The sequence below is a fragment of the Poecilia reticulata genome, linkage group LG6 (genome assembly GCF_000633615.1).
Source record: "Poecilia reticulata strain Guanapo linkage group LG6, Guppy_female_1.0+MT, whole genome shotgun sequence".
NCBI classification, from domain to species: domain Eukaryota; kingdom Metazoa; phylum Chordata; class Actinopteri; order Cyprinodontiformes; family Poeciliidae; genus Poecilia; species Poecilia reticulata.
In genome coordinates, this window is record NC_024336.1 from 6,949,005 (window position 1) to 6,970,671 (window position 21,667).

At 39.3% G+C, this 21,667-nt stretch overlaps 2 protein-coding genes across 2 annotated transcripts in view; one reads left to right on the forward strand and one right to left on the reverse strand.

Annotated features, from left to right (window-relative positions):
• The first annotated feature begins 209 nt into the window (after positions 1-209).
• On the forward strand, positions 210-11,953 carry irak4 (interleukin-1 receptor-associated kinase 4). Its single transcript, XM_008411026.2, has 12 exons — positions 210-284; positions 4,946-5,331; positions 5,403-5,548; positions 5,774-5,932; positions 7,618-7,778; positions 7,850-7,914; positions 8,010-8,124; positions 8,227-8,336; positions 8,832-9,018; positions 10,309-10,371; positions 10,488-10,652; positions 11,427-11,953. The coding sequence occupies exons 2-12, from the start codon at positions 5,138-5,140 to the stop codon at positions 11,475-11,477; spliced, it is 1,416 nt and encodes a 471-aa protein (XP_008409248.1). The 5' UTR covers positions 210-284; positions 4,946-5,137; the 3' UTR covers positions 11,478-11,953.
• The window catches only part of twf1a (twinfilin actin-binding protein 1a), an 11,920-nt gene continuing 2,203 nt past the window's right edge, over positions 11,951-21,667 (reverse strand). The window contains exons 3-9 of the mRNA XM_008411024.2: positions 21,453-21,631; positions 19,240-19,335; positions 19,036-19,140; positions 16,955-17,080; positions 14,398-14,548; positions 14,195-14,316; positions 11,951-13,235 (exon numbers count right to left, since the gene is read on the reverse strand). Of these exons, the coding sequence (XP_008409246.1) occupies positions 13,068-13,235; positions 14,195-14,316; positions 14,398-14,548; positions 16,955-17,080; positions 19,036-19,140; positions 19,240-19,335; positions 21,453-21,631 (947 nt within the window). The 3' untranslated portion in view covers positions 11,951-13,067. The remainder of the gene's footprint in view (positions 13,236-14,194; positions 14,317-14,397; positions 14,549-16,954; positions 17,081-19,035; positions 19,141-19,239; positions 19,336-21,452; positions 21,632-21,667) is intronic.

Below are 21,667 nucleotides of genomic sequence, written 5' to 3' on the forward strand. Positions count from 1 at the left end.
AAATGTAAAATGTGATAATACATTTTTGTGTTTATTTGATTCCTATTCAAGAGACTTTGATAAGAATTACTATAGGCGGCTACAGAGTATCTTTATTTCCATTTTTAGTTGGTGGTGTGCCTCGGGATTTTTTCAATTAAAACAGTGTACCTTGGCTCAAAAAAGGTTGAAAAACACTGGTTTAAAGAATAATCATGGTCTCTTTTCGTTCACGAGCTGGGAAAAATCTTCAAGGACTCGCAGCCGGACTCCACACCTGCTTTGAAATTTCCACGGAGCTCGTCGTGAGTAATCAGAGCCGCCACTCCACTTTGCCCAGGGTTGTTTATGTAAACGAAAGGCCTGCGTTTTCAAGAGACTTACCGGGTGACAATGCGAGGAGAAAACCAAAGAAAAGGAGAGATCAGCAAATCTTAAACAAATTAGGATTTTGTAAACCATAAAAGGGGAGGGGGAAAAAAACTGTTTCGTGTCTAGACAAGGTCAGATTAACGTCCCTGGTCACCTGGAGTTGAATTCTTCCACACGTCTTTAGACAACTCAAAGCAAATATCTCTCAAGTGTTTTGGCATTTCTGTGTAAACTTGCTTGGCACATGTAAGAACGAAAGGAGAGTAGCTAAGATGTCGGAGTCATGAACCCTGACTCCTCGAAGGCCAATAATCATTTATTCTATGTCACCACAGCTAAAATTCTTCTAGACAGGCTGTATTTTTTTTATTTTATTTTATTTTTGGGTTTTTTTGCTGCGTTGTCCATCGAGTTGTGTTTTAGCGCCACTGAGACGTCAAAGGGCCTTCGTTGCTGTTCACCTCCAACCTGAGCAGAGTGCAGCATTTGGAGCTGCAACAACTTCCTTCCCCCTCGTTACTTAATATCTGTAAAGTCGTGCTCTAGCTTTGTTTTTCTTTGGTGGATGCTACATCTCTAAGCTAACCAGAACTTTTGCTAATGTTCTGCTGCAGAAGCTGTAACATGGCTAAAATGTCCTGTCTCAAAATGTAGTTAAATTGATTTGAGGTTATTTCTTACTTGCAGACAATAACTCTCTTGAAAAGACACAGGCAAACTTGTTCCACCTTAAAACAACTGTAATGTTAAAAGAGTCTTGGGCTTCTCTTTATAAACTTTATATTGCCATCAGATTGGCATTGGTTAGTTGTTTATACAGAAGTCAAAGGTTATTTATATGCTTAAAGTAGATATGAGGCTTATACGCCACCAAGAAGAGAACATTTAAAGCACCTCTGTATACAATTGTCTGTTATAAAAGCAAAATGGTGGAAGAAGTGAACTGGAAACAGTTTAAGTGAATCCTATTTCATAGGTCTTTACAATCTATTGTTTCAGACAGTTATTCTGATTGAAAAAGGTTTACATCTTCTACTCTGTTTGCAGTCAATAGTCCGAACGGGGAAATTCAGACTTCCCAGCCAGAAAAATCAACTGCAACGTCCTCCAAAGTTGGATTTCCCACTGAGAATGAGAAAGCGACTCCAACGAGCCGCAGCAGTTGGCCAGTCGCAAGGCCTACTTGACGTTTCAATATGGCCGCCCCTCGCATAAGTAGCAGCAAAATGTGGTGGAAACATGTTTAAATGCATATAAAATCAATGTTACATATAGTTCCTGCAACTCTGAACTGAACAAATTAAATGTGATGTTGTCTTATGGAAAATAAAGCTTAAAATTATGTATGTAAGGGGTACATATGAGTGTCACCATGTTGAAATCCAAACTTTTTAACTGGGAACGCCGTTACCTCGGGTCTGACATCAAACCCAACTTCCCAGGTAACTGGGACGCAGCATTATTTCACATGAACACAATCTTCGTTTTTTTTGTAAACAGTCACCCAATGTATGATTGATGAGAATCTAATGATTCGGAAAATAGTATTTGCATTAAATGATCTGATGTATTTGAGACTCTCGACATTTTAAGACAGCAGAATTAAGACAGCAGACTCTCAAACTAGCTAAAAAGTACAGATTCACCAAATCTGGGTGTATAGCCAGATATAACATGCTTAACGTTTCCTAAACCATTCCTATCCCACTGAGTTATCGCATTTCCTCATTAAATCAACAACTTCTCCTTCGTCACAACTTAGTACCATAATTTGTTAAGTTTTGCTTATGTATTTTTGGGGAAATTACGACTTTTTCATGATTGTAGCTAATCTATTGAGGGTATTTTGCCAAACATCTCAGAGTCCAATTATTTAACAAGGCTGCAAGAAGTGAGAAAAGGAGGAGAGGTTGTGCTCTTCTGTCTCATGCAGCTGAACTAATCATTTTTGGATTATTATTATTATTTTTTAGCCAGAGATTTCAGAGGAAGCATGAGAGAGAGCAACCTTCGACAGTCCGATTCATCTAGTGCAGCGTAGCAGTGAGATGCCACAGATGCTGCCAGGTTAGTTACTCAGGGCAGATAAAAAAAACAAAAAACTTTGATACTTAGAAGATTGCTTAATCCCATCCAGAAACTTTTCAGGAAAGCCACAGTTTATTTGCAGTCAATGTTTGGTGCAAAGTTTGCTTTACATTGGACTCGGGTAAATATGAGCACATCTGCATGAGAGAGAGGCAAAGAACGAAAGACAAGATGAGCACTGCCACAAAAGACTGGTGCTAACTTTTTTTCCCTGTGACGAACCCTTCTTCTGATCGCTTGGTGCATCTCCAAAATATGTTTTCCAAAGACAACAAAAGGTAAATGCTGCTTTGAGTCCCGTGTTTCGTGCGTGGAAGGCTGTAGGATCGCTGCAAAAGATCTGAAACGCTGTTTGAAACTTTAAATAAAAATACAGTTGGTTCAGAATTTAGCTTTTTATGCCTTGAGATGTCGGCATCCACATCTACCATGCTCTCTGCGCTCAAACGTGTGGCAACCGCTGGGTTGGGCAGCTATGCACAGTTACAGGCTGCCATCTATGTGTCAGATTGAAAATTACAGCCTGCTTATGTGAACATTTATCAGAGTTATTATGACTTCGGAAAGAAAATTGAGCCAATGAAACATTACCCTGAAGCTATTAACATGCAGCTGATCTCCCAAAGTTTGGTCTTGAAGAGGCGGAGGATGAGCTGTGATGTGGTGTGAGAAGAGGCTCCCTGCAGTGAGCTTTCAGTGTCCAGCAGTGGACATACAGGGTCTTCTGTTGAACCTCGATTTGGTGCCATTACCCCCCGTCGCTCCTCTCTGTCCCCAACAGAGTTCTCCCATTCATTTCCTTATTTGGATTCCGCTATGGGAGACCTCCCACGAGCCTGGGTGAACTGTTACACTTCACGACAAGACTATTAATTAATCAGAGCAACTGTATCTTTGTTTTGCACGATATACGCTAAATGTTTTCTCTTTTTGTAGGGGTGCGGGGGGGACACACTAACTTAAAACCAATGTTTATAGACAGATGTCCAAGAAAGTGATAATACGAGATTATTTTGCTCTATAATTTGAAGTATGGAATTGCTTAGTGCCTCTTTTGTTTGAAATCATACCACTGTAACCATGTGGCAAGACCTCTCTGGGTCTCATATGCTGTAATACTGGACAGATTGTAACTAAATTATTATTATTTTTTTTTTACTGTACAAAATCTGTTATTGTTATTCTAAAACTTAAAAACAGGTGATTTAATTTAGGACAAAAACTTAGTGGACAAAACACAACAAAGGAATCCCTTGGGGGTTTTCCTGGACATCATGTGAGTTACCAATCTAACTTCCTCCACCTGCAGAGTTTCTTTCATCTGAACTGAGTCATTCTGGCACTTCTCCCACCTTTGCCTTTGTTTCTGAACTGCAGGGGTCCTCACTACCAACCCTCACTTCCCAGGCCGTCGCATCCGAGTATTTCCTGTGTCGTACAGTTCCATACAGAAACACAGAGAATGCGATTTGTCTCATGATTTGTCTTCTCCCTCCGTACTTCTTTTCACATCAGTTTTACTAGTGGTTTTTTTTGGGGGGGGAGGAGGTACGTGTTGATTTAAATATGAAGAAGTTTCTATTTTTATGCATGTTATGTAGCAAAGGAAAAGAAAACTCATTAATGACAAAAAATGGGTAATAAAAAAATTATAATTTCATAGTTGGTGTGAACTGTTTTTCAACTGAATCTCAGCATTCCTCTAAGCATGCTTGTCATGGATGGTAAACAACTTAATTGACTGCAAAAATGTCTTGGAACATGATGCTATAAAATCACTCAAATCTTTCTACAAAGGGCCACAGTTAAAACAAGTCTTCGCTATAGAAATGAATGCTTCTCCAAATACTATAAATATGGGTTTAAAAATGTCTCTTTTTACATTTATTTAAAAATAAATATCCATAAAAGGTGAAAACCTTACTCTGTTCTAACAGCTATATATTGCATACTGTAAGAAATGGGTTCAATTAATGTAGAAAAAAAAATGGGAATATTTCCTCTGCCTCAGTTTATTTTTGCAATTATAATATTCCATCCATCCATTTAACTTCTAAACCCACTCATCCTTGCAGCGGCTCGGGGAATCACATTTGTTTTTTGTTTTTTATTTTAGTCTTTAAAATACCAAAAAATTTGCACATAGCAATTGTTTATGTTTCATTTACTCGCCTCTGATGATATGCCATTCCCCCTCCCCTTTTTGTGCTGTAAAACAGATGTATTAGACGTATTAGTTTATATATTAAACCCTTTGCTGCCTGAATGCATTGTTTTGACATGAAAAAAAGAGGAAGTTACAAATAAAGTCCACCAGAGGGCACTGTTATGCTGTACCTTTAAAACGTTACAGTATCCGATTCTCTTTCTTCTCCGCTTTAATTACAAACTATAACAAAAACAGTAATTTAGCGAAGAAGTTATTTTACAAATAACTTTTAAAGAGCCATCTCAGACTATGTCTAATTTTTACTAGTGTTTTTTTGTGTGTATTTCCGCATTATAGGTGGGACTATTAGTGGACCAGCCCTGTTGTGTTACGTTTGGGGAAGTTGCTCAATATTGGAAAGGCACATTTCCCTTCACCGTAAGGATATTCATGTGCTGCTTCTCTGGTTTTAGCAGCGCTGTCTCCGCAGTTTCTTTACCTTTCATGGGTTGGTGGATTTTGTCAACATGACGGTCAGATAAAAACCAAATGAGCAGATATCACCAGAAACTCTTTGTCGGGATGAGTAGTTCTTTGACTTCCGCTACTTACATTCGCAACATCAGTTACGGTCTACGCCGCCAGCTGTCCGACTTTCTGGACCCTCAGGACAGGTGGAAGGATGTGATCGTGTCCATACGGAAGCCGAGCGGGGAGCCGAGGTACTCCCAGCTTCACGTCAGGTGCGTCAGCTCTCGTTACTGTTCGTTGCGTGTTCAAAATAGGATAAAACATTGTCGCTGTATGTTTTTAGGAGGTTTGAAGGTCTCGTGACGCAGGGGAAGAGTCCCACCGTGGAGCTGCTGAATGACTGGGGAACCACCAACTGCACAGTGGGACAACTGGTGGATATTTTGAAGAGCAGCGACTTGTTGGCTGCCGCCAGTCTCCTGCTACCTTGTAATGAATTATTATTACATATTGTAAATGTCATCATTTTGAACTTCATTTGAAAGTTTTACCTTAAACCCCTACATATTGTTCCCGTAAATTACATTATATCAAAGCTTTTGGTGCAGAATTGGGTAACAAATCATACAGTAGTTTCTTTCTGGGTAATTACAAAATAATAATAATTAAACAGTGACTGTTTACACAGCACCATATTTATCTTCTTGAACACAGGGGAAGAATATTCGTCGGCAGAGACACACCAGCTTCCTTTACCTCCTGACAGAGACCCTCCAACCAGACCACTGGGTGAGACCCAGAGTCAGCCTCCACCCGCTGGACCAGCACCGGAGACACAAGTACTGAGTGAAAACAGCGAAACAGGACACACAGGTGTGTGCTCAGTTTCATTCCCAAACACTTACTTGTAAACACGTAACACCTGCATACCTTGCAGAAAGAAGTATTTATTCAGTCTGAACTTCTGTTTTTTTTAAATTATTATTATTACTTTTTGGGATAGACAAACTTGACAAAGTGGGACGAGAAGGATGCGTCTTTTGCAAATATGTTTTTACTAATATAAAACTAAAAAGGATTGTATGTATTTTTATATCTGTTTTCACCTTAACTTCCAGGAAATCCAATGTACATAGATACCTTCGGAAATAATTGAAATTAGTACATAAAGTCCAGCTATGAGTACAACTTTCATGGTACAGCTGAAACCATGAAAGCCTCAGAGGTGTGTTAGAGAATATTAGAGGACAAAAAGGCATAATTAAAGCCAAGAAATACACCACAAAGGTCAGGGAGCGAGTCATCCACACATTTAAAGCAGGGTTCAGTGTTACAGAAACAACACCCAAAGATTTGGACGTTTCACTGTTCAGTTCAACATGTGCAAAACCTACAAGCATGTAGCTGTGAACTTAAAAGAAAGGTATTTTTCAGAGAACAACTCAAGGTGTCTATGGTAAATCTGGACTAGCTGCATAGATCTAAAGAATCAGTTGACAACTGCAAAAATCTGGTGTTTTGGAAAAGCAGGACGAAGAAAACATGGTTGAAAGAAAGCAATGAGAAATCTCATTAGCAATGTAGCACAGGCTAATGTAGGAGGCAGATCAAACATGTGCAAGAAAGTGACCAGGTCAGATTGAGTCCAAAGGTTAAACTTTCTGGTCTACGTGCGAGACGCTAACACTGAGTAAAACATGGTGGTGGCAGTATGGTGGTGTGGGGGCGCTGTCTTTTAACTGGCTGCTTTAATTTCATTTCATAATTACCGCCTACTTTTGTGTTGGTCTGTCACATAATATGTGACAATGAAATATATTACAGTTTGTTGTGATGATGAGACAAAAATGCAACCATGATGCTACGGTACCTTTCAGGCATAAGGCATGTTACGCCTTATGCCTACGGTAGGCATACGGTGCCTACGGTAGGCATACGGTGCCTACGGTAGGCATACGGTGCCTACCATAGGCACCATAACATGCCTACGCTGCTGCTGTGCTGCGGTAGGAACCTATGTGTAGCAACCGGTGCCTTATGAAAGGCACTGTAGCATCATGGTTGGGTTTAAATGTCATACTTATTTACAGTTTGAGGGTGTTTTATGTTATCTTTGTGCTTATTTCAGTTAATGAAATGTGAAATTAAAAGCAACTAAATAAGACAATAACAGACACAAAACACTTTCAACGTTCTGTCATTTTTACATCTTATTGCACATAGTGAAGATAAATCAAAACATCTCTTATCTTGGTGGAAATTTTAACCCTGTGTATTTTGTCTTGTGCTTTTAAACTGTTGGTTTTTGTTGCAAGATGTAATCAGGAACCTCTATTGAAGTACTTTGAATATTTTCCCACTTAAACTATAACTTCTATGCAAGTTATAGTTACTTCCATACAAGCTGTAGTTGTATGAAACACAACTATAACTAACAAGAAACAAAAACACTTGAAACTTTGGCCGTGCAACTTTAAACCGTTGTACGTTTTTACATTTTTGGCCAGCAGGTGGCAGCAGTGACTCCTTTGACCCACTTTCTGTGCATCCCTTGTCAGGCGTCTCCAGTTTTATGTACAGTGAGTTGAGGAAGATCACGGGCAACTTTGACGACCGGTCCGTCTCAAACGGCGGCAGCCGACTCGGAGAGGGGGGCTTTGGCACCGTGTACAAAGGCTTCCTGAACAACAGAGCTGTGGCGGTGAAAAAACTAAACCCGGTAAGTCAAGAGTGTCCATGAAGAAGAGGGCACACTGTTTCACATGCTTGAACACACGATGTCCCTTCTAGATAGATGACATGCCTCTGGACAAGCTGCAAGATCAGTTTAACCAAGAGATTCAGACTCTGAAAGTGTGAGTTTGTGTCCGTCGGCGTAAAATGTGACGCTTTCTGTTCTCCTCCATCTACGTAAGAAAGTTCTGTTTTAATCAAAATGTTTTCCTAACAGGTTGAAACACGAGAACTTGGTTGACATGGTTGGATTCTCATGCAACGAGCAGCAGATGTGTATAGTGTACGCCTTCATGGCCAACGGATCTTTGCTGGATCGGATCGCTTGCCTGGTAAAAAAAAAATAAAATAAAAATCGTCCGCCGTTCCACGCATACAGAAAAGCTGGCCTGGCCTCCATGCAGAGGATTTAGCTTTTGTTTTCGTTTACATAGGACGGAAGTCCTCCTCTTTCCTGGCGACAGAGGTGCTTGATCGCAGAAGGGACCGCTAGAGGTTTGGAGTACCTCCATAGCAACCATCACGTACACAGAGATGTTAAGAGGTGTGGCGGCTGGAGTCTTTGTGTAATATTCATCTCTTCTGATAGCTGTTTTCTTATTTTTATAAAAATAGTTGAACAATCTTGAAATTCTGAGACTAAAGATCTACAGTGCTTTAAACTATTTGTACTCATTTTGTCAAATGACAAACACAAACATCAGTGATATTTGTTCTGATTGCATACAAGACTGTCATGGAAGATTTGTCAAATGTAATACATAGATCATGTTACCTTCTTCACACTTCACAATTATGCACTACGTTGTCTTGGTCTGCCACATAAAATCTTGATGAAACACATTGTAGCTCATGGTTCTGACAAAGTGCAAAAAACGTCCAATAGCATCAGTACGTTGCCGATCCACTGCATCCTTCCCTCAACTCGCAACAATAAACATCACAAATCTGTTTTGTCTTCCTTCAACTTGAGCAAAAACAAAAATGTTTTTATTTTTATCTTTGCTCATTGTGACTCCTATTTGTTTCACCCTCTTAGTGCGAACATCCTGCTGGATGAGAACTTTGTGGCGAAAATCTCCGACTTTGGGCTGACGAGAGCGTCGGCCACGCACACGTCTACGACGATGAGGACGGACAGGATCGTAGGGACCCGTGCGTACATGGCCGCTGAGGCTCTGAGGGGAGAGATCACCCCAAAATCTGACGTGTTCAGCTTCGGAGTGGTACGCTTCGGACACACACACACACACACACACACACACACATGCACGAAGGAAATACGGCTTCGTTTTGCCGCTTACTTTTAAGCTTGATCGAAGGTTGTTGAGTTGGCAAACTAAGCACTATTTCTTTTTTTGTTTGTTTTTTTTTAGAAATTTCAAAGATCTGTAGTTTAGCCTGAATAATCAAGTCCAGATTCTTTTCACTCAGTATTTAGTGGTGATATTTAGTCACATTAAAATGGCATGCATTAAAAAAGCATGCAAGACATTTATGAGAGTCGTACGCCAGGTGACGCAGTTGATTCAGAGTTTCATGAACTCCTCTGTCTGGCACAGAGTTCTTGAGTCAAACGTGAGGCAGTCTGTCAAACATTAGCAAGACAATGATCCCGAACACAACAGCAGCWGCAAATCCATAACAGAGTTACTGAAAAGGCTAAAACTATCACGGTGTTACAGTTTCCCAATCAAAGTCTGAAGCTCAGYCCAAATGGATTGTGGAGCAAATAATCTACAAACCCGCAAATTACTATTGACTATTAACTACTAACTACATCTGTGGCTTTTGTTTGTTTGTTTGTTTGTTTGTTTGTTTGTTTGTTTGTTTGTTTAATTACCAAAAACAAAGCGGACCCTCTTGTTGTGTGTCCAGACATTCTAGTTAGATCTGAGTCATTTTGAAGCCTGGTAAAGATCAGATCTTTTTTTTTTCATGCCTTGAAAGCAAAGAACTGAGAGTGTACACTTTTTTAGTCCAAAAAAAGTTGCGACTCAGTCTTATTCCAGTTCTGGGTGGTGCTGTGCTGGTGGTCTTATTGTGTCTTTCCTTGCGTCTGTCTGAAATTACCTTCCCCCCCACCCTTGTTATTATAATATTTTCAGATTCTCTCTGCACAGGTTCATACGCAGGGCTTACTAAATCCTCTCCACTGGTAACTCGGGGCTCTTTCTGTTTGTAATGAAAAAATAACAAATAAAGAAATGCCTACCAGGCGGGTTGTTTACATACACAAGCAGCTTTCCCAGGTTAGCAGATCCAATTCCATTTAAAGTGGATGTGCAGCAGGAGTAAAATGCAGTTTCCTGCTAGAGAAGTTCCTCCTTTTTTATTCTGAGGGATGCCAGTAGCTGTATTGTTCACTATCTTTTTCTTTCTTTTTTTTTTTTTAATCTGAGCAGCTGTGGGAGTGGGGCTGTTCTGGTTGAAGATGCGGGGCGCATGGAGAGGAAATAAGAGGCTGCCTGTTGCCCAGAGCCGTGTAATTAACCTCATGGCTCTGCTGTCTACAGGTGCTGTTAGAAATATTGTCTGGACTTCCGCCAGCTGATGAAAACAAGGAGCCCCAGTTCCTGGTAAGCTGCGCACGAGGCTTTTACTTTAGCAGGAAACAAGCTGCTATCAGTGACAAAAAAAAAAAAATTAAATAAAAGAAAACCTCAGTCCACCTTTCCCGTTCGCCCCATCTTAGATGGATGTCAGGGACGACATTGATGATGAAGACGAAGATCTGACCCTGGAGCAGTTTTTGGACAGGAAGATGACAGACTGGGAGCTGAGCCAGGTGGAGAGCATCTACTGCTTGGCTTCCAACTGCTTGGACGACAGAAAAAACAGGCGGCCGTTCATCAAACAGGTAAGGGCKCAACGATTTATGGGCGCCAGTTTCCGTACTTTTGGGAGACCGGCCGATACTTACACGTGAAGCCGATATTATAAACCGATCTTATCAAGCTCAGCAAAGGTCTGCAAATCACCCAGTGTCCTTTTCTGCCGATGCATCCAAGCTAGTAGCGTGCTTAAAAGTATGCATTTCTTATAAGGTCCAGTGGTTTACAGTGCCTTCCTTCCTCTGAATGTGTCGCAGTTTCTACTTTGCACAAAGCACCTCCCTGAAGCATGATGCTCCCAACTCCGTGTTCCCCTGTGTGGTCATGCTGTTTTTGACCTGAAACCATTCCCCTGTCGCCCTCGCTGTACGTTTAGGGTCATCATTCTTACTCTTTACACGAGATGAAGAGCTACGAATCTCTGGAGGAGAGGCAGAGAATAAATTAAGGAGTGGGACTTAGTTTACTAGTTTGGTAGGCATTTGGTTCCTCTGGATTTTCTTTAGGAGTATCATAGTGAATGGGGATCAATACAAATCCATTTCACAAATTTTATATTTGTTTTTGTTTTGAATTTTGAAAACTTTATAATTTCATTCATTCTTAAGGTGTTACTATGTGTTGTTTTGTTGCATAAAGTATCAAAATCCATTAAAGGTCATGGCTACAATGTGACAAAATGTGAAAAGAGGTCTGCATACTTTTGGAAGGTTTTGAATATAAAACCCAAAACATTTCTGCTGCTTTAGCTGTTGACAGCTTTTTAAAGTAAAATTCTGTTTTGTTTTTTTAATTTGCAGGTTGTTTCAGAGATTCACAGCGTCGTCAAAAGCATCTCGTTGGAATCGTAGGCATGGAGGGAAACGAGAGGCTCACATTACTGAGTCAGTCTGTTCCAAAGTAAAGACTGACAAGTTTTCTGTCTTTTGACTTTAAAAATGTCCCTATTGACTAAGAAAGAKATTTAGCATTAAAACATCTTTCCCTACTTTATTTATATTCATGAAAATTTGAAGAGGAGCACCAACAGGACATACGAGCTCCACTACAGATATTTAGTCATCAGCATGGCATAAGCCCGTCTTACAGCAACAGCTCCAGTCAGAGGCATCGCCAGATTTGTTGCAAGACTGACTGCTACTGGAAATCCTTCCCGTCCACAGCATCACCTCCATGACTTTTTAAAGATACTTGGAGGATGTGAGTTAGAAGAAAAGTGTGAGAACATTTTAATCAACTTTGTGAAAAATTTTCCAGGCTAAATTTTTATGTGCTGTAAAAAAAAAAGTTTTATTTTTGAAGAAATAAAAAAAAGGACAAATTGTCTGATTTAAATATTTTATTTTTCCATCTTTAAAAGAAAGATTTGTAAGAAAACAAAGAAGAACAAACATTATTCGTTTTCTCTAAAGACAATGAATATAAAGGGATTATTTTTCCCCCTTCACATGAGGTGAACTAAGTAGTTTGCCAAATATTAATCAGTAGACCAGTGGATGAGGCAATGTTTCCGTCAAGGTAGTATTCCCTTTTCTATCCGATAAGAGTTTGGCATTCCTTCCTCCATGGGACCCAGGTTTTTATTCGCTTCCTCTCGGTGAAATGCGAGATGGACAAGATAGATGGAATATTTCTGGAAGCCCGGTCTTTTCCACTGAAATCCACACCGACAATCACCAAAAACAGACCGCTTCTTAATCATAGAGCATCACACAGCTACAATATGTACATTTACAGCACTTGCATAGAAAAATAAGTTTCTCAGCAGATGATTTTTTTTCCCCCCATGTAAACCACTTATATCAAAAAGAAGGAATTTTGTCTTTATAAAAATGCGCTGTTAGAACGAATGGAGTCGACAACGTGGGAACAATTCGGATCTTTTCAGCTTTGGAGCACCTCGTTGTGCAAACAGTAAGAGACGAACACACACAAAAAAACCCAAATGATTCTTGACACAGACTTAAGGAATGATATTTAGGAATTAGAATATGAACTCAAAAGAATTTATAATTTTAAAAAAAGCATTTCTTTCTATATTGGCGCGAGTTCACATTAGTCGTGCTTGAAAGTTTTTTTTTTGTTTTTTTTTTCTCCACTAAGTGTCAGAGCTGGCAACGAAGCAAATACCTCAACTTTTATTTGGGCCCCCTTGAGTTAGTTAAGCTGCTTGGTGAGTGTGTTAAGATGCGCATTTCCATTTGGCAAGCTACAAATGGAACGTCTGAAGGGTGTCATTGCTCAGTTCTCCTTGGCGTGCATAGTTGGGTAACATGGTGAGAAAAAATTGAGGTTCTTGGGAAAAGAAAACAAAAACATCAACAACAAAAAACGTCAAATACAATTTTTTCGTCGCCCATCACAGGGATGTTCCACTGTGGAACACGTTATGGGGTGGAGGATTTGGGGTGTGTGGGGTGGAGGTGATACTGAGGTGTRTTTTAATCCTCCTCCTCTCCCTCGCCGGGTGGCCGGGTGATTCGGCGTCCTCCCCTCTTACCGGCTGGGCCTTTGGGCTTGGCAAAGCGCTCCTTATAGGCGTGCTGCTTGGGATGCACCTCGGCGTACATGAACTCGCCTGTTAGTTCGGTCCCGTCTTCAATTTCCAACTGTGAAAAAATAAATAAATAAATAAATAATAYCTGGCAAGTCGGTGTCAGTCTATAAATAAAGTGGAGTTGCCATTTCAAGCTGTTCAGAATCCAACAAAGCGAGTCATTCAGCTCTCATGCTGATTTGTATCAAGTTTTTATTTCAATTAATTTTCATGGTAATGGCTCATTTTCTGAGGCAGTGAATTTAGATTTTTTTTTTTAAGCTGAAAGCCATAATTAAAGAAATGAATGCTTGAAATAGTCTGATCCTTCTGATCAATTAATACAGAGTTTTAAATTTTGAACTGAATTATTAAAAGTAAATTTACATKTCAATTATTTAATCAGCTACACCGAGTACATTGGTTAATTTAAAAAATATCCAACTTCACTCATAACTSCATTAATTAATGCAGKTATATAAAACTATTAATATAGTTTTCATATTTATTTCACTAATAGAGGATCAAACTTTTAAAATAATAGAAAACCATTAATGGTTTAATGTAGTAGTTATGATACAGAGACAAACTTCGTCTCTTATTTTATGATGACCATTTTCAGGTTTTCTATATAGTCTGAAAAAAATCTGGGATTTGGTCAAATTATTTTCCAGGTCTGGATAAGTTTGGACAAGAACAGAGTATATAAAAATAGTTTTATTTCCAGAACTATTTCTCYGTTCTGCTGCCTAAATAAATAAAATCTTTCAGCATTTTCTTCCATCCCATCTATTATTCATCTGACATCCTCCCATCTTGTCTAGTTTATCCATATTTAAAGCTCATCGACTGTAGCACTATCTGCCATAAATTYATACTTTCGCTCTTTCTAAATAAGCTAAAAGAAAAAAWGAGACAACTGAACATTTGAATTTATAGAAAAGTCTGGAAGCTCAACTCTAATAATGCATAAGACCTCTGAATCAAGCACAGATTAGCTCTAGTGTGAATCATGACGCCTTCATCTCTCACCTTTTTCTCAATCTCAATCTGCAGTTTGGTTTCCACCATGTCAATCAGGTTATTTTTGCAGCTGGAATACAGCATCCTCTCTCGGATGCTACACTTGTACCCTGGCATAGAATAAATGAAGACTGCAAAAGAGAAAAAGGACAACAAGAGATTAGGGCCAAAAAGATGCTAAGTGGAACGGCGACGTGTAAAGAACAGCGCACCTGTAGACTCCAAGTAGTCGCCTTCATGAGAATGTTTGTACAGGAAGAAGTGGTAACGTGGAGAATCTTTGGGGACTCTCTTTGGCAGGTCTTTCAACTCGGTTGGCTCAGTGCTGCACAAGCGAATCATTTCCTTTTCAGCATCTATTTCCTGTTGACAGAGGAAGGTGAAAGGGGTTATAGTTGGTGTAAGAAAAAGTGACGGCAACCAAAAGAAAAACAGGACTGAGGCGAAGCTAGTCGGACTGGATGTTCACCAGTTTGGTTGTGTTGGTGAAAGGATTCGCCGACTGCAGAATCTCATTTKGACACCTCTCTGCTTTGAGGTCGTCTCCGATGACGACAAGACTCGTTTTTACGGCAAGGGAGAACTCATCCCAGGTCATCACACAAAGTGTTTTTAATGAACAGAACTCCGAAAGTTTGGATTTTCCTTCCAAATGTGCAACATTTTAAGGGGAAATAATTTTTCAAAGGGTAAAAGATTTTATGCAAAAAAAAAAAATATGAGCAAACAATTTCCTAACCCGGAGCTCTGTTGTCAAGGTTACTAGAAAAACAAACAAGAAATGCGTGTCTTCAGACTGCTGTGTGTCTACAGTCCATTTCATCATCGTCCTCTTCCTCTTTTCATCACACAACTTTAATATTGAGAGAATCAACATCTGTAACCTGCTCTCTGTTCTGGGTGGCCTATCCAGGGGGGCAGAATACATACACACACACCCACACACCCACACACAAAACATGATCAGATGTCATTTGCATTCAAACTGGTTTTCTACCGCTTATTTACATGCCCAGTCAGTTTATTCCTGAATGACAAATTAAATTGAATGTTTTTGCAGGAGCTTCTGGGGGGCAGAGTGTGTGTGCATGTAACCAAACATGTTTGGTTACACGTTTGAGTACAAAAAGGGGCTTGCCCTGGGATAGGTTCACACACTAACTGTGGTGGGTCAAAAATGAAAGAAACCTTTTAAACAGACTCAAGGTGGAAAGTTCTCACAGCTTGCTCACGTTGCTTTATGTTTATTTTCCCTACAGAGCSMACCAATCAAACTGAATTTTAAACCCAAGGAGTGTCAATTAAAGACCACTTATGAGACCTTTTCTTTGGAGTGAAACACTTTACCAAGTTATGGTCAGGAGAATTGTTTTAATGGAATAATAACAAAAAGAAAAAAAAAATCTAAAACCTATCCGTTTGCCTCTGAAGATCACAGAATAACAGGCTTCAATTATTCCTTTGTACTTTGGACTGATCTAATCAGAGCCATGGGTACACTGAATTTTAATGAGCAATGAAACAAAGGCTTTTTTCTCAAAAAAAAAAAAAAGACTGACTCACTGTGTTTGTAAAAAAAGAGCAAAAGCAGCTCCTGACCAGCAATGCTTCCGTTTATAAGGTAACAAAAGTATGAGGTATTTAAGGAGCAAGTTCACTGTTGTAATACACTTCCTGTGCCTTGCAGAAATGTTCTTCACCGCTGAACTCTTATCTTCTTATCCAAGTATTTGTGAGAGTTTTTCTGACAGACCAGAACCAAAAAAAAGCAATAATTGTGAAGTAAAAGGAACATRATAAAAACAACTGTTGTAAGAGACGGAAAAACAAAGAAACTGCTTCACAGAGATCCAGGGACAGACAAGTCAGGGATAAAGTTGCTGAGTAGTTTAAAGCAGGATGAGGCAAAAAAAAAAAAAAATCAAAACCCCAAGCTTTTACCATCTCTTAGCGCATTGGTTAATTTCTTGTTTGAAAATAAAAACAGCATGGTACAACTGCTAACCCACCAAGACAGCGAAGCATCTGTCTTATTTTAAAGTTAAGAAGAGAACACAACATTTTGGCCAACATGCCAAATATGACAGTAAATTAAAACACAATATGCCCCACAGTGAAACATGGTGGTGGCAGCATCATGCTGTTGAGGTCAAAGTAAAATGAATGAAGGAAAAATGGAAGAAAACATCARGATATCGACTCTTAAACAGCAACAGCTGCTGTGGAATTAGATAATATAATAAATGGTTCAGATTTAAAGATGGTCATGTGCTGGAGTGGCCTAGTCAAAGTTCAGAGTCTGTGGCTAAGCATGTAGCAATAAGCAATTAATCAGTTAATTGCAGGATAAATTAAAAATCAGAAGGAGAATTTTCATTCTTGTGAATCATATTTTTTAAAGGGTAACTTTACTCACACAGACCTCACAATCCATTTTATTTRCAGTTTTGGTTGTTTTTCGATATTTAAAATATCTTCCAGTTCCAGTGTTAAGTGTTGTTTGCAAAATTTATTTGACGGACATAAAAGACGATACCACTATCAATACCTGAAAATGGCCTCAAAGCAATATTATCGTTTATCACGGTAATTATTGGGATAATTTATCGTCCTGCAATATTAATTATCGTGTCTGCGACAACTGTGGCAAACTTGAAGATCCTTGTTCACAGACGCTCACCGTCCAATAACAACAACAATCGCATCACAAAAATGTGAAACGGAGGTATGACCACTTTAGCAGGGCAGTGTTTTCTGTTGGGAACTCACCAGTTGCACATAGTTGATTCTCTTTTCCTTAAAATGTGCCAGTGCGTCAGCAGCATCTTTGTGAATGGGGAAGGCCACTCCCTGCAGAGTCTGCTGCTTGGTGTCCACGCTGATGTCCGTCTGGACCTGAACACAAGAGCTGCCGGTTATTAGGCTGCACCCTCAATGTGATTTCTAAATCATTGTTACAACAAMCACTTTAAAATTGAACAAATCTCATTAGATGGGATTAAAAAACAAACACACAGTAAACTGCTGAGCCATCCTGCTTAAAAGCTGAGGCACTCTGATAACAGATGAGGAGTCTGTATTGGAAGTGGCAAGGCGCCTTTAGCAAATCAAACAGAGAACTTGAAAATGCAGAAAGGATTACACTGATGGATTGCRTCTATTTTTAGAGGTCTGTTCCTGTAAATTGGAAAGCCTCGCAGACATGACTGAGCACAAATGCAGCTACTTCACATTCCAAATACAACTGCATGTTTCTTTTACCCATCTGCCTGGTAAAAAGTCAAGGCAAGACGCTAAATATTTTTAGAGCTTTTGCATCAGGATGGTACAGACTAAAGACATTTYATCTTCCTTCGACAGCTGGTCAAACGGGACCAGCAGCAAAAACCTCAAAACCTCACTTCCCATTTGCGTTGCAGTTTTTAATTGACAGTGCTCTGAAGAGAGGCTGCGCCACTAAAAACAATTCCATATATGGTAAGGAAGAGAGCTGTTGTTTATGTGGCAGGCTGGGAGAGAAAATACGGTTAACTCAGGAAAAATGACTCCAAGTCAAAAACTTGACCTAAACTTCCCCCTGTAGACGTGGTGAAGGTTCAAGTCTGCGAGGTAAGTAGAGGTCCTACATCAGCAGTATCACRTTACCACATTCATCTTTCTTATCACAACAAAAGGCAAAGCACGACGACAGAGCTCACTTGTTCCCCAGAGTGAAATCACTCTCCACTGCAGAGCTTGGACATTTGCATACTTGAGGTCAGATTTAGTTTTGAACTCTCRACTACATCTTCTTCAGCCACTTTATTTTTTTCGGATTCGACTMAACAAGCCCCATTACTGGGTATCTGCGCTTTTTTTTTTTTTTAATGGGACACAAGGGTGTGAGCTGTAAAAGCCTTAATGAGAGTGATCTCTGCCAACATCCTGCTGTTCTAGCCCATCAGCATGTTTGATACTGCCAGGCCAGCATCTGCACACTTGCAATGCTGCTGACCTTGTGCGCTTGAAAGGCCTGCATCGCTGGCCTTCATTGATACTTTCACCCAGCCAGGTTCTGGTTTAGGGAGGTGCAGGGGGGGTTTCACATCACACAGGAGATGTGATTAGGAGGAAGAGGAGGAGCGCTGCTGCAGGCTGAGCTAAGCAGTTATTTTCAACTGCTGAAGTCTAGAAGATGATACAGTGAGTGGCGTTTCCTTTTAGACTTAAACAGCCTGAACTGCACCTACTAGTCTGGACAAGAGAACTGCATTATTTCCTTAAATACAAGTGCGTTCCGGTAGATGCTTTGTAATTAATTTTTTAAATCACAAAATCTCACCATGTATTTTTGGTGTAGTTTCTAGAGTTTGTYTTAAGTCAATAATTTCTTAATACTGATTTGAAGGTGCTACTTTCACTGGAAGACATGAGTTAAATCTGCCAGTACAACTAGTACATTTTCATCAATATTAAATGGGTCAATATTTTGTGAAAATCAACTTTTCTTAGCTTTACATAATGTAATTATGTTATTTCCTCAATAAGAACATACCTGGAGTGTTGCTTTGATTCTTTCATGCATGTTTGAGAAATCTTTTAATTTCCCATGGTCACCATTCAGCTGTGCAAAACGCCTGGGTGGACCTAGCTCCGCCTTTAAAATGCAGCTCCTCCTCTGGAGCTGCAGTTTCAAAGTTTCCGAGCTTCCGCCTCACAGACCACCCCTCCCCCCGAGACTCCTATATCTTGCTGAAAAGTCAGTTTTGTCTCATTTCAAGTGTACTAAGATACTTGCACTAGGATTAACAACAAAAGTACTTGGCAAGATTTTGTGTGTTTGCGTGTGAAACCATCTTTCTGGTGTTTACCTCACTGAGTTTGATCTGTCTCAGTTCCTCTTCTGCAGCAGTGAGGGGCAAAGGAGCCGCCTGTGAGGTCAGATATTTCTTGTAACCACTGAAGTTCAAATCCTCCTGCAAACAAAACCGCATGTACAGATTTAAAAAATAATAATAAAATAGAAAAATAGAAACAAAATGATAAACAACTTCATGTGGGGTTCAACGACAAACCTTTGTAGTTCCAAAAATGTCGTCCTTAATGTGCCCTCCTCCAAACTCTTTCTTCAGTGTCGCCCTGGTAGCAGCATATAACATTTTGTGTCGCACCTGGAAAAATAAAAGCATTAAATGTTTTTATTATTATGAAAAATGGGGTCAGATCATGGTTTTTCTGACCAAAAATAATTTCAGTTTTTTGTTTGTTTTTTTTATTTGACCATTTTCTATTTTTCTCAGGGCTACAAAACAGCAAAGAAAAAGTATATTGAATGATAAAAGCTATATGGAACACAAAATCCAAACAATGATGGGAGTGGAATCCACAAATCAGAATTTGTGAATTTCACTCCCATCATTGTTTATATCAAACATAAAATGACACATTTTACGAAAAGACAAAACAAATTCAGCATCGACCTGCCAATCAAGGGAAACACGGCAGCTTTGGATCTCTGACCAATCGACTGGCGCATATCTTAAAATTCACAATCCTGGTGGCTAAAATGTTAAACACAAACTGATCTGATCAAAAATAAAGGATGGATTTTAGATCAAAAATAATATAAAAAAGCAAACTACTCAATTATTTTCCATTTAAATGTTCAACCTTTGAAAAAATTGCATTAGTAATAAAATCTGGAAACTTAAAAGTGTTTTTCTTYTTTCCACACCTAGAAAATAAAAGCAACCTTCATGCATCTTCAAGTCTGAAGGGACTGCAGCATTATTATTGCATGTGTAATGTTCACTTCTCTGTAACTGTTCATTTTGCARGATTAAATTACCCTGGAACAGCTTGCTTTAGATTTATTGAGGAGTGAAGCCGAGCTTATATTAACTTAAATAGATTAAATATTTTCATCATTTTTTTTCTATGATAAGCATTCTAAGTTTCTTAAAGACCTTTAAAAACTGATAGTTTAAATTTAAGACCTACCAATATCAATTTAGGTTTGTTACCTTAATAACTAATAAACATTAGCATAACAACTATAGTTTAATTTACACAAACTACAAAGAAGCCAGTCGCAGGTGAATTGTCTAAAGTCTTTGAACTTTTATCGTACCGTAAACTAATGCCTAAAGAGAGAGCTAGACCAAATGAAAGCTTCTTAATATAAATAAAACAATTATCTACAATAAAAAAATATTATACAATAAATAGCCAAAAGTACAGAAAACAGAACTAAATTTAACTGAAGACCCATTGAAAATGGAAAATCTTAAAATTAAGATTCTTAAATGTAAACACTGATTAACTCAGTGATCCATTCAGTGCAATTTATTCCAAACATCAGGTTTAGGTTTTGGTTGAGTGAGCTTTACTTCAAGAATCTGGACACACCCTTTAAAAAATAAAAAATATCAAACAGACACTGCACTAATTGCTAAAATTACCACTTTTGTTTTGTGACAGTAAAGTCAATTATGAATAGTTTTATTAATTTGCACTGCCATCCTGCTTGCAGCCTTATAAACCAGTTTACTACTTCAGTTCCTGCAATGAAAAAAAAAAAACGCAGGCACTCACGAAAACGCCACTAAAAACAACGGCCAAGAGTTTTGAACTATGCAGGCAAATTTCTCTGTCATCAAAATAACGGGTTGAAGCTCTATGCACGTGGTTGACCTGATGGATATACCCAAAGTGAAAACAAACGATTCCAGGTCAGTAAAATCAGCAGCATTCATGCACATGCAGGTTGTGAAAAGATTAAGCAACTTCTAGGCAAGCCTCAACCTGACGCTTTATGCTCAGGGACAGGAATGTTAAAGCTCAGCTCTGTGACTCCAGGTGGGAGTTTCAGAACAGTTTCACCTTGCACTCAAGGAGCTACAAACATATTTGCACCTTGCATCTTCATGATGCATAACGTTCCTTTCCACAGCCACGGAAATAATGTTCCCGTGTGATGTCTCAATGAAACAAAATCAGGACGAGTTTGCTATGCTTGAGTCGGCTGCCAAAAACTCAACGGGTTGCATACATTACCCTAAAAACTGAAAGAATCACTTTAAAAAAAAGAGGAAAAGTAGCCTGTTATTTAGAAAAACACCATAATCAAGCCATATTTAGCTTTTAAAACTAAGAAGGTATGAAATCACACACGGGCTGGTTGCTTTGATGCGGTCAACCCCACCCATCTTATACCCAAAGCAGAGCACAACAAATGCTGCGAAGAATGGAAAGCTAGTCATTAAGGCAGCAGGCGCGGCTGTCTTACAGTAGAGTGGTCTGGTGACCAGGAGAGGAGGATCCATTCGTAGCCTTGGTTGTTAGTGGAGTCCAGACGGTACAAAATATAGCATGGCACGGCATCCTCCAGAAGCGGCAGCACTAAGGAATCGTATTCCTGATCCCACTTCTTGGACGCTTTCCTGGTGGCGCCCAGTGTCAGCTGCTCTGGAAGGCAGATGTGTGCAGACCGAAATGTAAGCA